Below are 17895 nucleotides of genomic sequence, written 5' to 3'. Positions count from 1 at the left end.
AGAAAGAACCAAAGAAATTAACATGAAGAACACCAGGATTCTCACAATAAAATTAACATATCAAAAAATATCATGTTACAATATTTTTAAACATAAAACAAGGACCAACGTCTTATTTTCAAAAAGCTCACAAAACTTTTATGCAGGCTTATTACCTGCAAAACTTAATGATTTTAATTATTAATAGTTATCATTTACTGGTATCACTGCTAACTACCCTTTTGCTGACCACCTACATCTTAAGTACTATACTTGTTGTTTTATAAATGCTATCTCATTTATTCCTTTCAACAACTTAAGAGGTAGGTGTGTATTATATTCTCTTTCCATAGATTAAAAAAACTGAGGTTCAGAGACTTGCCCAAGCTAATTTACAAAGTAAGTGGTAGGGCCAGGCACGGTGGCTCACGCCTGTAATCCCAACACTTTGGCAGGCCAAGGCAAGCGGATCCCTTAAGCTCAGGAGTTCGAGACCAGCCTGGCTAACATGGTGAAACCCCGCCTCTACCAAAAATACAAAAATTAGCCAGGATGCTAGTGGGCGCCTGTAATCCCAGCTACTCAGGAGGCTGAGGCAGGAGAATTGCTTGAACCTGGGAGGCGGAGGTTGCAGCGAGCGAAGATTGCGCAACCGCGCTAAAGTAGCCTGGGCAACAGAGTGAAAAAAGAAAAAGAAAAAGAAAGTAAGTGGCTGGGCCAAAATTTGAATTTAAGCCTGTCTGATCATAAAGCTATTCCGTGCTAAACATTCAAGTGAAAGCAAGAAGTGTGGGCCCCTGGATGTTTTATCTGCAGCTTAAGGCTCTAATTAAGTGATTCCTGTTTGTCTCAGCACTGCTCCCTACTTAGGATTACATCTGTGAGATGTACGAGAATTATGGGAAACAGGTTTTCCCCCTAGGAGAGCAAGAACGGCTATTCCCAGTGCTTCTCATTCCAGACCCATCTCCACCCTTTAGAGCTGAGCAGTGCAGATGAGAGTGGAATGAGGCGAAATCACTAACCACCAAAGAACAGAAGTGAATAATGACTCTACAACTGCTGATGGAGCCCTGCTCAACACCAAAAATCAGGCCTTTTTCTATAAATTCAAGCAGTTTTTAAAACATCAGAGCATTAGAAAAGCTGGCAATTCAAGAAAGAGGAGACCAAACTCTGCACTCAAAACAAAATAGAATCTGTGTTTTTGTTTTTTTTGAGACGGAGTTTCACTCTTGTCCCCAAGGCTGGAGTGCAATGGAGCGATCTCGGCTCACTGAAACCTCCGTCTCCTCGCTTCAAGCGATTCTGCCTCAGCCTCCTGAGTAGCTGGGATTACATGCATGCACCACCACACCCGGCTAATTCTTCTATTTTTAGTAGAGATGGGGGTTTCACCATGTTCATCAGGCTGGTCTCGAACTCCTGACCTCGTGATCCGCCCATCTCGGCCTCCCAAAGTGCTGGGATCACAGGCGTGAGCCACTGCACCCAGTCTGAGAATATGTTTTTAAAAGAAAATATCTTTCCACCATATATGAGATTTAGGGAGAAAAAAAAGAAAACATCCAATTCATTTTCTCAGTGAAAGCTACTACTACATCAGTGGAAAACGAGCAGGTTGTCATTTTCTCCATGTAAGTAGACTACAAATTGGTAAAACTTTTGAAGGACAATTTATCAAGGTGTTTAAAAATATAAATTGTGCATACTCTTAAACCTGGAAATTCCAGGTCTAGAATTTAATAATTCTAGTAATATAAGTAAATGATTATATATATGTGAAATTACACACATACAGCATTTCTTACACACTGCTAATAGCAAAGAACAGGAATAAATCTTGGCAAATTATGGTACAGCCCATACAATGAAATTCTGTGTCATCATAATTAGTAAGTATATATTACTAACAAGAAAGATGTCTATAGTATGAAGTGGGAAAAAACAGATTATAAAACCGTATTTACAGAGTGTCAAAGAACAAAATTACAATAAATTTAGATTAAAGATCTCAATTGGTTTTATTGCAATTCTAGAATGTGGCAACACTTAATTTCATAACATGGAAAAGGTATTCTAGTGAGTTGAGCAGAGGGGTTGGCTTTATAGATAGAAAAGCTGAAGAAAGCAGAAGCAAAGAAAAAACAGCATATTGGTTGTTTCAAAGCTACTTTTTTTGTAAGATGAAGAGAGAGAATAATAGAAAAAATACTGATTATTTAACATGAAGCTACTTCAGGCTTTTTTTCCAATTAAAAATAGAGGCAGAGTCTCATTATGTTGCTCAGGCTGGTCATGAACTCTTGGTCTCAAGTGATTCTCCCGCCTGGGCCTCCTAAAGTGTTGGGATTATAGGCGTGAGCCACTGCACCTAGACTTTTTTTTTTTTTTTTTGAGACAGAGTCTCACTCTGTTATCCAGATTGGAGTGCAATGGCATGATGACGGCTCACTGCAGCCTTAACCTCCCAGGTTCAAGCAATCCTCCTACCTCCCTTTCCTGAGTAGCCGAGACCACACATGCACCCCACCACGCCTGGCTAATTTTTAAATTTTTTGTAGAGGTAAAGTTTCACTATATTACCCACGCCAGTCTCAAACTCCTGGGCTCAAGAGATCCTCCTGCTTCAGCCTCTGAAAGTGCTGGGATTACAGGTATGAGCCACTGCACCTGGCCTACGTTACTTCTTTTACATAAAGATTATATCGGCTGGGCTCGATGGCTCAAGCCTGTAATCCCAGCACTTTGGGAGGCCGAGACGGGCGGATCAAGAGGTCAGGAGATCGAGACCATCCTGGCTAACACGGTGAAACCCTGTCTCTACTAAAAATACAAAAAACTAGCCAGGCGAGGTGGCTACTGTAGTACAGCCGGGCGCCTGTAATCCCAGCTACTCGGGAGGCTGAGGCAGGAGAATGGTGTAAACCCGGGAAGCGGAGCTTGCAGTGAGCTGAGATCCAGCCACTGCATTCCAGCCTGGGAGACAGAGCCAGACTCCGTCTCAAAAAAAAAAAAAAGATTATATCAGAGGGAACTTCATTATCACGCTGATTCAAGATTGAAACTGGACTGTTTGGGATTATTGGCTCTCTCCTAATTTCTCCCAATGTCAGAAGACCACCTTATTTTAAGTTTGATGCTATGGAACTTTAGCATAGTTGACTCCACTCTGATTTCTGTTCTGGTCTGATGAGGCCTAGTACAGCTCACACCAAAACAACGGGCTCCATAATTTTTGTTTAAGAAGGGGAAAATATACTTTATTACCCTGTTGTCCTAAGGAGAGAATTTGCATGGCTACCTGGTCCAAGAATAAAAGTTAGGCTTCCTATTTGTTAAAAAGGAAAGCCAAAATCTTGAAAAGTGTTGGTAACGTGGCAAAAAAGCAGAGAAGTCCGGGTGAATTTTTTTTTTTTTTTTTGAGACAGTCTTACTTTGCAATCAGGCTGGAGCGCAGTGGCACAATCACAGATCACTGCAGCCTAGACCTCCCTCTAGACTCAAGCAATCCTCTGCCTCAGCCTTGCAAGTGGTTGGGACTACAGGATGTGCCATCATGCCCAACTAATTTTTAAACTTTTTTTGTAGAATGGGGTCATGCTATGTTCCCCAGACTGGTTTCAAATTCCTAGACTCAAGCGATCCTCCCACCTTGCCCCCAAAGTGTTAGGATTACAGGGTGAGCCACTGCATCCCGCCAAAAATTCTTACAACATATCCTAATCCACAACTGTCAATACACATCTCAGATGGTTGCAAGGGCAGGCAATTTTCCAAATAAATGTTTTTCTGTCGTGTATAAAACTGTCTTGAATTTAAAAGATTGTCTCTTCCATGCATACTAAAAATATAGTACAAGATATGAGCAATAAATAGCCCATATAGTATGAGGACATTTATAGAATCAGATAACACTGCCAAATTTCCACATAGTTGTCCAGGCATGGTGGCTCGCACCTGTAATCCCAGCACTTTGGGAGGCAGAGGATTGTTTTGAACCCAGGAGTTTAAGACCAGCCTGGGCAACACAGTGAGACCCCATTCTCTACAAAAAATAGCTGAGTGTGGTGGCATGCACCTGTAGTCCCAGTTACTCAGGAGGCTGAGGTGGGAGGACTGCTTGAGCCCAGGAGGTGAGGCTGCAGTGAGCTGTCATTACACCACTGCACTCCAGCCTAGGCAACAGAGTGAGACTGTGTTGCAAAAAAAAAAGAAGAAGAAAGTTTCCAAAAAGTATATAAAATCCCATGACTAAGTTTTGGCAAGTAAATGAGTCATCAGAAACCACAAGATCATAATTTGAAAATTATTTAAGAAGATCAAATGATAAATATGAATGCAGAAATCTTTATTCCACTTACTTCTTAAATATAAATGGGATGAAAAGTGATCAAACTGATCAGATACAGAAGATTTTGAGGATGGATTAAAAAGATTTTCCTTGCTCTTCAAAAAGAAATTTACTGTGTCCAGCTGACGATTTTCTATCCCAGCCTGAAATGAAGAGGAAAATAAAAATCAGAAAAAAATTACAATAGGGAAAAAAATCAGGATTCAGATTTTTAAACAAACTTTAGAATTTAATGTGGTGAGACTACAGGAGGCAAAAGACTGCATGAGTACCTGGGCTCCAGTGAGGATTTTGACAATGACTGATTATGCAATCTGGGGCAAGACTCTCTAACCTTTTCTTTTCTTTTTTTTTTTTTTTTTTTGAGTCAGAGTTTTGCTCTTGTTGCCCAGGCTGGAGTGCAATGGCATGATCTTGGCTCACTGCAACCTTTCTCTCCTGGGTTCAAGAGATTCTCCTGCCCCAGCCTCCCAAGCAGTTCAGATTACAGGTGCCCACCACCATGCCCAGCTAGTTTTTGCATTTTTAGTAGAGTCAGGGTTTCCTCATGTTGGCCAGGCTGGTCTCGAACTCCTGACCTCAAACGATCCACCTGCCTTGGCCTCCCAAAGTGCTGGGATTACAGGTACGAGCCACTGCGCCTGGCCCAATTTCTGCTTCAATAGAAACAGGCAGTTATTAGACTACAAAACCTTTCCAGCTCTACCATTTTATAATTTTAAAACAATTCAAAACTAAATATTAGGGATTACCCTTACAATTAAGTTATATTCTATTTGAATTAAAATGTTATGGCAGTACAATATAAAGTCGTACTCTTGTCACCCAGGCTGAGGTACAGTGGCATGATCTCAGCTTACTGCAACCTCTGCCTGCCCAGCTTCAGCGATTCTCGAGCCTCAGCCTCACCACACCCAGCTAATTTGTTGTTGTTGTATTTTTAATAGAGATGGGTTTCACTGTGTTTGGCTAGGCTAGTCTCGAATTCCTGGCCTAGAGTGATCCACCCAACTCGGCCTCCGAAATTGCTGGGATTACAGGCATGAGCCACTGCGCCCAGCCAGATTCTCAGTTGTCTTTTTTGAGACAGAGTCTTGCTCTGTCGCCCAGGCTAGAGTGCAGTGGTTCAATCTTGGCTCACTGCAATCTCCGCCTCCTGGGTTCAAGTGATCCTCCTGCCTGAGAATCCCAGGTAGCTGGGATTACAAGTCTGAACCACTACACTCAGCTAATTTTTGTATTTTTAATAGAGGCGGGAGGGGGGGGTCTCATCATGTGGGCCAGGCTGGTCTCGAACTCCTGACCTCAGGTGATCCTCCCGCCTAGATCTCCCCAAGTGCTGGGATTACAGGCGTGAGCCACTGCACCCGGCCACATTCCATATTTTTTTTTTTTTTTTTTTTTTTTTGAGGTGGAGTCTCGCTCTGTCGCCCGGACTGGAGTGCAGTGGCCAGATCTCAGCTCACTGCAAGCTCCGCCTCCCAGGTTTACGCCATTCTCCTGCCTCAGCCTCCCGAGTAGCTGGGACTACAGGCGCCCGCCACCTCGCCCAGCTAGTTTTTGTATTTTTAGTAGAGACGGGGTTTCACTGTGTTAGCCAGGATGGTCTCGATCTCCTGACCTCGTGATCCGCCCGTCTCGGCCTCCCAAAGTGCTGGGATTACAGGCTTGAGCCACCGCGCCCGGCCACATTCCATATTTTTAATGAACAAAAATAAAATAAACGTATTTTTTTTCTTTGAAGTATGATGGCCAGGTGTGGTGGCTCATGCCTGTAATCCCAGCACTTTGGGAGGCCGAGGCAGGTGGATCACCTGAGGTCAGGAGTTCAAGACCAGCCTGGCCAACATGGTGAAACCCCGTTTCTGCTGAAAATACAAAAATGAGCCAGGCATGGTGGCAGGCGCCTGTAATCTCAGCTATTCAAAAGCTGGGGCAGGAGAATCGCTGGAACCCGGGAGGTGGAGGCTGTGGTCAGCTGAGATCGTGACACTGCATTCCAGCCTGGACGGCACAGCAAAACGCTGTCTCAAAAAACAAAAACAAAACAAAAAAGAGCATGTGGCCTTAGAAGCCTAAAATAATTTACTGTCTGATCCTTTACAAAGTTGGTGGGGCACGGGGCTCATGCCTGTAATCCCAGCACTTTGGGAGGCTGAGGCAAGAGGATTGCTTGAGCCCAGGAGTTTGAGACCAGCCTGGGCAACATAGTGAGACCTTGTTTCTAAAAAGGTTTCAGAAAAAAAAAAATTAAACAAAAAAAAATTAAAAAGTAGCTGGGTATGGTGGCGCACACCTGTAGTCCTAACTACTGGGGAGGCTGAGGCAGGAGGGTCTCTTGAGCCCAGGAAGTTGAAGCTGCAGTGAGCTGTAATTGCGTCTCCGTTCTCCAGCCTGTGCAATCCTGTCTCAGACACAAAAATATATATATACATATAGAAAACATATATATATAAATATATATTATATATATTCTAAATATATATATATTTTCTATATATATTCTAAATATATATATATATTTTCTATATATATATATAGAAAAAAGAAAAAAAAAAAAAAAAAAAAAAGGCCGGGCACAGTGGCTCACTCCTGCTCACTCCTGTAATCCTAGCACTTTGGGAGGCCAAGGTGGGTGGATCACCTAAGGTCAGGAGTTCGAGACTAGCCTGACCAATATGGTGAAACCCTGTCTTTACTAAAAATACAAAAATTAGCTGGGTGTGGTGGTGTGCGCCTATAGTCCCAGCTACTCGGGAGGCTGAGACAGGAGAATTGCTTGAACCCGGGAGGTTGAGGTTGCAGTGAGCCAAGATTGCGCCATTGCACTCCAGCCTGAGTGACAGAGCAAGACTCCATCTAAAAAAAAAAAAAAAAAAAAAGAAAAAGAAAAAGAAAAAGAAAAAGAAAAATTTGCCACCCTTAGCATAAAGCATTGTGCATAAGAATCACCTGGAGAATTTCTCAAGTTGTGGATTGCAAAGCCCTGCCCCAGACTTTCTAATTCAATAGATATTGGGAGGGGCCTGACAATTTGCATTTCTAATCCACAGGTCATGGTGAGCTGCTGGTCCAGAAACCAGATTTTGAGAGCCAATGGGCCAAAGGTCTAGGTGTTAATATACCAAGGGAGGTGAGAGATATTGGGGGGAGTTATGTTGGCGGAAGAAAAGACAGGACAAACCTAGGGTCCATGTGAGGCGACACCCACCAAAAAAAGATAAACTAGAAAAATTACTGGTCCCAGAGGGAGACTATAAACAAGCTATACCTTTGTTCTGAGTAATGGGAGTAAAAACTAAATTATCAATGAATATAATATTCTTGTTCTTATGATATACATACTAAAGTACTTAAGAGTGAAGGTTATAAAATTTGCAATTTCAAAATGGTTAAGCAAAAAAGAAAAAAAAAGGTACAATTAAAACAAATGTGGTTTCATCCTGGCTAATATGGTGAAACCCTGTCTCTACTAAAAAATACAAAAAATTAGCTGGGCGTGGTGGTGGGTGCCTGTAATCCCAGCTACTCAGGAGGCTGAGGCAGGAGAATGGCGTGAACCCAGGAGGCAGAGCTTGCAGTAAGCCAAGATCGCACCACTGCACTGCAGCCTGGGCAACAGAGTGAGGCACCGTCTCAAAAAAAAACAAAAAACAGATGTGGTTTGGGAGGTGGGCAGGTCACTTGAGGCTAGGAGTTTGAGACCAGCCTGGCCAACATGGTAAAACCCCATCTCTACTAAAAATACAAAAATTAGCCAGGCGTGGTGGTGCACACCTGTAATCCCAGCTACACTGGAGGCTGAGGGAGGAGAATCGCTTGAACCCAGGAGGCGGGGGTTGCAGTGAGCAGAGATCACGTCATTGCACTCCAGGGTGGGCGACAGAGCAAGACTCCATCTCAAAAAAAAAAAAAAAAAAAGACACAAATGTGGTAAAATGTTAATAGTTGGTGAATCTAGGTGAAATTTAACTTAATGTTCATTTTACTAATTTTTGAAGTTTTTCTGCAGATTTAAAAATTTTCAAAATCACACATATAAAAACAATGACCAAATAGTAATTCCAAAAATAAAAAATTTAAATTACAAACAGATGTGTTTAATAGCAGATTACACACAGGTGAAGAAAGAATTAGAGCACTGGGAGATTATGAACAAATTATCCACAATGTAACAAAGTCTCATAGTGGTTAAGAAGGACTGAGCAGGCCGGGCGCGGCGGGCGCGGTGGCTCAAGCCTGTAATCCCAGCACTTTGGGAGGCCGAGACGGGTGAATCACAAGGTCAGCAGATCGAGACCATCCTGGCTAACACGGTGAAACCCCGTCTCTACTAAAGAATACAAAAAACTAGCTGGGCGAGGTGGCGGGCGCCTGTAGTCCCAGCTACTCGGGAGGCTGAGGCAGGATAATGGCGTAAACCCGGGAGGCGGAGCTTGCAGTGAGCTGAGATCCGGCCATTGCACTCCAGCCCGGGCGACAGAGCGAGACTCAGTCTCAAAAAAAAAAAAAAAGAAGGACTGAGCAAAGTGTCAACTGTCTAACTACTTCTGATTGAAAGACCAATGTGACACGTGGAAAATATATTTTGTTCTCCTTTTTTTCTTTGGAGATAGGATCTCGCTCTGTTGCTCAGGCTGGAGTGCAGTGCCGCAATCACACTCAGTGCAACCTCCACCTCCTGGGTTCAAACGATTCTCCTACCTCAGCCTCTCAAGTAGCTGGGATTACAGGTGTGAGCCACTATACCTGGCTAATTTTTTTGTAGTTTTAGTAGAGATGAGGTTTTTGCACGTTGGCCAGGCTGGTCTCAAATTCCTGAACTCAAGTGATCTACGCACCTCGGCCTCCCAAAGTGCTAGGATTACAGGTGTGAGCCACTGTGCCTGGGCTGAAAATACATTTTCAATTTTCAAGCACATGGAACTTTTATTAAAACTGAGTAGTCATGTGCCACATAACAATATTTCACTCAACAACTGGCTAAATTTGCAATGGTGGTTCCCATAAGATTATCATAGAGCTGAAAATTCCGACAGCCTATTATTTGCTATACTATGCTTTTGTTATTTTAGAATGTACTCCTTCTACTTCTTTTTTAAGCTAGCTATAAAACAGCCCCAGGTAAGTCCTTCACGGTATTCCAGAAAAAGGCGTATGAGACGATAGCTCCATGCATGTTACTGCCTCTGAAGATTGTCTTGTGGGACAAGATGTAGAGAGGTGGAAGACAGTGATATCGATGATCCTAGGCCTAGGATATGTATGTGTCTGTGTCTTCATTTTCAGCAAAAAGTTTAAAAAGCAAAATAAATGGTGAAAAATAAACCTAAATACATAATAATGTCTAATGTGGTTAAAAAAAACACAACAATAACATGAATAGGCTAAGAGTAAATGAAGTTAAAGCATTCAACGGACCTGTGCTATTCAAAACAATTAGTTATCAACTGTAGATCTGAGCTGGGCGTGGTGGCTCATGCCTGTAATCCCAACACTTTGAGAGGTCGGGGGGTGGGGGGGGGGGAGGGTGGATCACTTGAGGTCAGGAGTTCAAGAGCAGCCTGCCCAACATGATGAAATGTCTCTACTAAAAACAGAAAAAATTAGCTGGACATGGGGGCAGGCACCTGTAATCCTAGCTAGCTATTCGTGAGGCTGGGGCACAAGAATCACTTGAACCCAGGAGGCGGAGGCTACGGTGAGCCAAGATCATGCCACTGCACTTCAGCCTGGGCTACAGAGTAAGACTCCATCTCAAAACAAACAAAATAAAACAAACCAAAAAACAAAAAAAACACACACAAAACAAAAAAACAAACTTTAGATCTGATAATTTAAGTATGTACATTATATTTCCTAGGATAGCTTCTAAAAGAACAGAAAGTGAGTATTTAACTTCTAAACTAGTAGAGGGCACAAAGGAGCTCCTGGAATCCTTGTGATGTTTTATTTCTTGACCTGGATGGTGGTTATAAGAGTTTTTGCTTGATATTTGTTAGCCAGGGCAGTGGCTCACGCCTGCAATCCCAGCACTTTGGGAGGCCAAGGAGGGCGGATCACCTGAAGTCTGGAGGTCAAGATGAGGCTGGTCGACATGGCAAAACCCCGCCTCTACTAAAAATACAAAAATCAGTTGGGTGTGGGGGTGCATGCCTGTAATCCCAGCTACTAAGGAGGCTGAGGCAGGAGAATCGCTTGAACCTAGGCTGCGGAGGTTTCAGTGAGCTGAGATTGCACCACTGTACTCCAGCCTGGGTGACAGTGAGACTGTCTCCAAAAATAATAATAATCATAATAGTAACTATTATTATTTGTTAAACTGTATTCTGCGTATGTTTTTACACATTGTATTTCACAATACAAAAATAAAAATGTATTAATGTGGTTCATTACAATAACAAATTAAAGGAGATTATTCATATAATTATCTCAATAGATACAGAATAAGCATTCAATAAAAATCCAATACCCATTCATGATGAAACCTCATAGCAAGGAACATAAGAGAACTTAACCTTATAAAGGGTATCTTAAAACACACACACACACACACACACACACACACACACACACACACACACACACAGATGGAGAGACAGAGAGAAAGAGAGAGAGCATGTGTGCTCCACTGAGGAATAAGGCAAAGATTACTTCTGGATAATGTTATACTAGAGATTCTAGTACCTCAATTAAGAAAAAAGGTGGTGGCTAGGCATGGTGGTTCACACCCGTAATCCCAGCACTTTTGAAGGCTGAGGAGGGAGGATTGCTTGAGCCAGGAATTTAAGATCAGCCTGGGGCACATTGCAAAACCCCGTCTCTACAAAAAATAAAAAAATGAGCTGGGTGTGGTGGTGTGCAACTGTAGTCCCAGCTACTCGGAGGCTGGCATGGGAGTAGCCCTTGCACCTGGGAGGCAGAGGCTGCAGTGAGCCAGGACTGTGCCACTGCACTCCATCCTAGGTGACAGAGTGAGACCTGGTCTCAAAAAAAAGTATTAGAAAGTATATACAAGGATTTGAAAAGGTGAAAGAAAACTATACTATGCTGATGTTATATGCATATTGACTATATAGAAAACACAATAAAATCTAACAGATAAATTAGGATTAATTTAACAAATTTGCTGGATATAAAAATCAATACATAAAAATTAATTATATTTCCTTATACTGTCAATTAACAAAATGTAATTTAAAAAATACCACTTAGGGTTGGGCACAGTGGCTTACACCTGCAATCCCAGCACTTTGGGAGGCCGAGGCGGGCAGATCATGAGGTCAAGTGATCGAGACCAGCCTGGCTAACACGGTGAAACCCCGTTTCTACTAAAAATACAAAAAATTAGCCGGGCGCGGTGGCACGTGCCTGTAGTCGCAGCTACTTGGGAGGCTGAGGCAGGAGAATCGCTTGAACCCGGGAGGTAGAGGTTGCAGTGAGCCAAGATCACACCACTGCACTCCAGTCTGGATGAGAGAGCGAGACTCTGTCTCAAAAAAAAAAAAACCACTCAGAATAAACAATAAATATAGTATTTAAATATATACACAACACACACACCACAAATAAAGGAAAAGATGCCAAGCTTTTAATGGAAAAATTGTAATGTTTTATTGAAAGACGTTAATGAAGACCCACCCCCCCCCCAAAAATGACGAGACTGTGGATATGAAGATTAAATATCCTAAAGATGCCATTTCTTCCCAACTTGATGTATAGATTTAATGTAATTCTAATATAAATCCTAAAAATTTTTCATGAAACTTGACAAGCTAATCCTAAAAATTAAAGATTAAGGAACAGACAACAGTGAAGTCACCCCTGAAGAATAAGGGAATTTGCCCTAATTAAAATCCTAGATAATAAAGGCAAGATGGAATTGGCCTAAGGAAAGACCTATGAACAGAATAGAGAGGTCAAAAACAAACTCATGCCTATGTGGAAACTTAATATATGACACTCAAGGCATCAGTGGTAAAAGACAAGACTTTTTTTTTTTTGAGGCAGAGTCTCATTCTGTCATCAGGCTGGAGTGCAGTGGCGTGATCTTGGCTCACTGCAACCTCCGCCTCCTGGGTTCAAGCGATTCTCCTGCCTCATCCTCCCAAGTAGCTGGGACTCAGGTGCGCACCACCATGCCCAGCTAATTTTTGTATTTTTAGTAGAGACGGGGTTTCACCATGTTGGCCAGGATGGCCTCGGTCTCTTGACTTCGTGATCTGCCCGCCTCAGCCTCCCAAAGTGCTGGGATTACAGGCGTGAGCCACTGCTCCCAGACAGGACTTTTCAAAAAAGTGCTGAGACAAATGGTTATAAGTATGGGAAAAAATTAAAATACTCCATATCATGTATAAGTTTTAAATGGATAAAGAACTTAAATATGAAAATCGTCATTTATAGTTGGGTGTAGTGGTAGGTGCCTGTAATCCCAGCTACTTGGAAGGCTGAGGCAGAATTGCTTGAACCTAGGAGGCAGAGATTGCTGTGAATTGAGATCTCTCCGCTGCATTAAGAAAAAATCGTAATTTAAAAACTTTTAGGAAAAAACATAAAAAGTATATAATTTAAGGATAGATGTCACAAAAAGCATTAGTCATAAAGGAAAAGACTGATTAAATTCCATTAAAATTAAGAACTATACTAAAGAATCCATGGATTAAGTGAAAAGACAAGCCACAGACTAGAATACATCCACCACACAAACAACAAAGAATTGGTATCTAGAGAATATCCAGCACTACAAACCAATAAGAAAAAGAATAATACCCCAAAAGAAAAATAGGCAAAATTTGAACAGATACTTATGAAAGAAAAAAATCCAAATATCTTACACACACACACATATGCTAAACCTTAATCAGGGAAATGCAAATGAAAATCCATCATATCATCATACTGGAAAAAATGTTATAAATCAAGTGCTGGCAAGAACATCAAGAAAATGCAACATTGAGAACTCATATACACTGCTGGTGACAGCATAAACTGATAAAACAATTTTGGAAAACTAGAGTATTATCAATAAAATTAAAGATGTGCATGCCATATGACCCAGCAATTCTGGTTTCACCCTAGAGACACCCTTGCACATGTACTGTAGCAGATATATGAGAAACTTTACAGCAACACCACTTATAACAGCAAAAAAAAAAAAAAAGAGGAAACAACAGAAAGCTGGATAAAGACATATTATACAGTGGGATACTATACAAGGGTAAAACTGAATGAACTATAGTTATATACATTACACACGGATGAATCAAAAAAATCACGCTGAGTCTAAAAATATATATATATATATATATATATATTATATATATATATATATATATATATACACAGTGCCAGGCATGGTGGCTCACGCCTGTAATCCCAGCACTTTGGGAGGCTGAGGCAGGAGGATCACCTGAGGTCAGGAGTTCGAGACCAGCCTGGCAAACATGGCGAAACCCCGTATCTACTAAAAATACAAAAAGTTGCCAGGTGTGGTGGCACATGTCTGTAATCCCAGCTACTCAGGAGGCTGAGGCAGGAGAACTGCTTCAACCCAGAAGGCGGAGGTTGCAGTGAGCTGAGATAGCTCCACTGCACTCCAGCCTGGGTGACAGAGTAAGACTCCGTCTCAAAAAAAAAAAAAGAAAAAAAGAAAAAAAAGGGAAAAAATCATATATATGTAAAATATAATATATATATACACACATATATACACACACACAAAGTAGTTCCATTTCATGCAAAATTCAACATTAGCTACAACTAAATAGCATCATTTGGGGATATATTTATATGGAAAAAAAAAAAGAAAATCATAAGAATGGTTAAAAATTTCAGAATGGCTGGGCATGGCAGCTTACGCCTGTAATCCCAGTGCTTTAAGAGACCAAAGCAGGAAGACTGCTTGAAGTCAAGAATTTGACGCTTACCTGGGAAACAAAGCAAGATTCCACTTCTACAAAAATAAATAAATAAATAATAAAAATTAGCTGGGTGCAGCTGTATGCACCTGCAGTCCCAGCTACTTGGGAGGCTGAGGCAGGAGGATCACCTGAGCCAGGAATTCAAGGTTACAGTGAACTATGATCACACCACTGCACTCCAGCCTGGGTGACTTATAAATAAGTAAAATTTCAGAAGACTGGTTAATTCTGAGGCTAGACAAGGTAAGGGAATAGGATCAGGGCAGGGCATTACACATTCAATTTATCCTATTTCTTGCCTTGACGGTGGATACAAGAATATTTGTTTTATTATTGTTGTTATCACTTAAAATATATATTACTCATTCATTTTTATGTGGGAGGAGACCAGGGCCAAAGCAATGTTGTATATACAATGCAATACTAATTAAATTCACACAGAGACATGTGCATTGTGTAAAGGGAGAGGCGCTATCTGAATTAAAATCCTGGTGCTACCACCTATGCTCATGTAGAGCTGAATTAGATTTCCTAACCTCTTTGTGCTTCAGCTCCCTGCTCTATAAAATGGGGCTAACAGTATTAACCCTATAGGGTTAATAAGAAAATTAATGAGATAACACTTGTTTATTATTAACATATGAAAAATAACTATAAGGAAATAACACCCAAAGAACAAACATGATTACTTCTGGATGGTAGAGTTACAGAAGACTTAATTATTTTTCTTACAATGATATTTTAGAGTATATAAAAATAAGTTTTTCAACAAATGGTGCAGGGACAACTGAAGATCCACAAAAGAATGCAAAAGAGGCCAGGCGCGGTGGCTCACGCCTGTAATCCCAGCACTTTGGGAGGCAGAGGTGAGCGGATCACTTGAGATCAGGAGATCGAGACCAACCTGGCCAACATGGTGAAACCCCATCTCTACTAAAAAAACAAAAATTAGCCGGGCGTGGTGGCGGGCACCTGTAGTCCCAGCTACTCGGGAGGCTGAGGCAAGAGAATCACTTGAACCCAGGAAGCGGAGCTTGCGGTGAGTCAAGATCGCGCCACTGCACTCCAGCCTGGGCGACAGAGCGAGACTCCGTCTCAAAAAAAAAAAAAAAGAATGCAAAAAGGTGGACTCCTCCTTCATACCATATAAGAAATTGAACTTAAAGTGCATAATAAACCTAACTGTAAGAGCTAAAACTATAAAACTCTTTTAAGAGTAAATCTGCATCATCTCAGATTAGGCAATGGTTTCTTAGATTCAACACCAAAAGCAAAAATGACCTCCTCTTCCCCCCAAAAAAGATACATTGATTTCATAAGAATAAAACACTTTTGTGTTTCAAAGGACATCATCAAGAAGGTGAAAAGCCCAAAAAACTGAGGAGGAACTCCTCCACAACTCATTCTATGAGGCCAGCATCATTCTAATACCAAAACAGAGACATAACAGAAAGAGAAAACCAGGCCAATATCCTTAATGAATATAGATATAAAAATTCTCCACAAAATACTAGCAAACTGAATCCAGCAATACATCAAAAAGCTAATCCAACAGAATCAAGTAGGCTTTATCCGTGGCCTGCAAGACTGCTTCAACATAAGCAATCAATAAATGTGATTCATTACATAAACAGAAGTAAAAACAAAAACCATTGCTTGCTCCTCAAGCAATCCTCCCTTCAACATCCCTTCATGTTAAAAACCCTCAACAGACTAGGCATTGAAGAAACGTATCTCAAAATATCAAAAGCCATTTATGAAAAACCCTTAGCCAACATCATACTGAATGGGCAAAAGCTGGAAGCATTCCCCATGAGAACCACAACAAGACAAAAATGTCTACTCTCACCACTCCTATTCAACATAGTACTAGACGTCCTACCAGATCAGGCAAGAGAAAGAAATAAAAGGCATCCAAATAGGAAGACAGGAAGTAAAACTATCTCTGTTTGCAGCTGACATGATTCTATACCTAGAACACCCCATAGTCTCTGTTCAAAAGCTCCTAGATCTGATAAACAACTTTAGCAAAATTTCAGGATACAAAATCAATGTAAAAAAAATCAGCAGCATTTCTATACACCAACAATGTACAAGCTGAGAGCCTAATAAAGAATGCAATCCCATTCACAAAAGTCACAAAAAGAATAAAATACCTAGAAATACAGTTAGATGAAAAGTCTCTACAATGAGAATTACAGAACAATGCTGAAAGAAATTAGAGAAGACACAAACAAATGGAAAAACATCCCATGATCATGGATAGAAAGAATCAATATTGTTAAAATGCCCAAACTCCCTATTCAATTAATGTGCTGGGATAAATGGTTAGCCATATGCAGATGATTGAAACTGAACCCCTTTCTTATACCATATACAAAAATCAACTCAAGTTTGATTAAATACTTAAAAGTAAAACCTAAAACTTTAAAAACCCTGGAAGATAACCTAGAAAATACCATTCTGGACATAGGCTCTGGCAAAGATTTCATGACACAGATGCCAAAAGCAATTGCAACAAAAACCAAAAATTGACAAATGGGACCTAATTAAACTAAAGAGCTTCTGCATAGCAAAATAAATTATCAATAGAGTAAACAGACCACCTAAAGAATAAGACAAAATATTTGCAAACCATGCATCTGACAAAAAGGCCTAATATCCAGAATCTATAAGGAAATTAAACAAATTAACAAGCAGAAAATAACCACATTAAAAAGTAGGCAAAGGACATGAACAGACACTTTTCAAAAGAAGACACACATATGACCAACAAGCATATGAAAAAATGCTCAGTATCACTTATCATTAGAGAAATGCAAATCAAAACCACAATGAGATACCATCTCACACCAGTCAGAATGGCTATTACTAAAAAGCCAAAAAATAACAGGTGCTAGTGAGGTTGCAGAGAAAAGGGAAAGCTTATACACTGCTGGTGGGAATGTAAATTAGCTCAGCCATTGTGGAAAGCAGTTTGGCGATTTCTCATAGAACTTAAAGCAGAACTATCATTCAACCCAGCAATCCCATTATTGGGTATACAACCAAAGGAATATAAATCATTCTACCATAAAGATACATGCATAAATATATTCCTCACAGCACTACTGACAATGGCAAAGACATGGAATCAACCTAAATGCCCATGATTGGCATTTAGGTTGGCACACTGGTATATTAGTCTGTTCTCACACTGCTATAAATATACTACTGAGAAGAGAAGTTTAATTGACTCAGTTCTGCATGGCCGGGAGGCCTCAGGAAACTTATAATCATGGTGAAATGTGAAGGGGAAGCAACGCATGTCTTACATGGTGGCAGGAGAGAGAGCACAGGGGAAAACTGCCACTTTTAAACTATCAGATCTCTTGAGAACTCACTATCACGAGAACAGCATGGGGGAAAATGCTCCCATGATCCAATCACCTCCCTCCCTTGACACATAGGGATTACAATTCAAGATGAGATTTGGCTGGGGACACAGAGTCAAACCATATCAATTGGATAAAGAATTTGTGATACATATACACCATGGAATACTATGCAGTCACAAAAAAGAATGAGGTCATGTCCTTTGCAGCAACATGGATGGAGCTAGAGGCCATTATCCTAAGTGAATTAATGCAGGAACAGAAAATC

The 17895-nt window shown here is 40.9% G+C and overlaps 1 protein-coding gene across 9 annotated transcripts in view; it reads right to left on the bottom strand.

Annotated features, from left to right (window-relative positions):
* The window catches only part of SPG11 (SPG11 vesicle trafficking associated, spatacsin), a 108816-nt gene that overhangs the window by 73525 nt on the left and 17396 nt on the right, over window positions 1-17895 (bottom strand). For all 9 annotated transcript variants that reach the window (XR_004432036.1, XR_004432037.1, XR_004432034.1 and 6 more), the window contains exon 8: window positions 4344-4476. Coding sequence is in view for 3 of the 9 variants with exons in the window: in XM_033190267.1 (XP_033046158.1) it covers window positions 4344-4476 (133 nt within the window). In the remaining 6 variants the exon portion in view is untranslated. The remainder of the gene's footprint in view (window positions 1-4343; window positions 4477-17895) is intronic.

This window comes from Trachypithecus francoisi, unplaced genomic scaffold (assembly GCF_009764315.1).
Source record: "Trachypithecus francoisi isolate TF-2019V2 unplaced genomic scaffold, Tfra_2.0 Lachesis_group3, whole genome shotgun sequence".
Taxonomy (NCBI): Eukaryota; Metazoa; Chordata; class Mammalia; order Primates; family Cercopithecidae; genus Trachypithecus; species Trachypithecus francoisi.
This window is presented reverse-complemented; position numbering and strand designations above follow the sequence as displayed.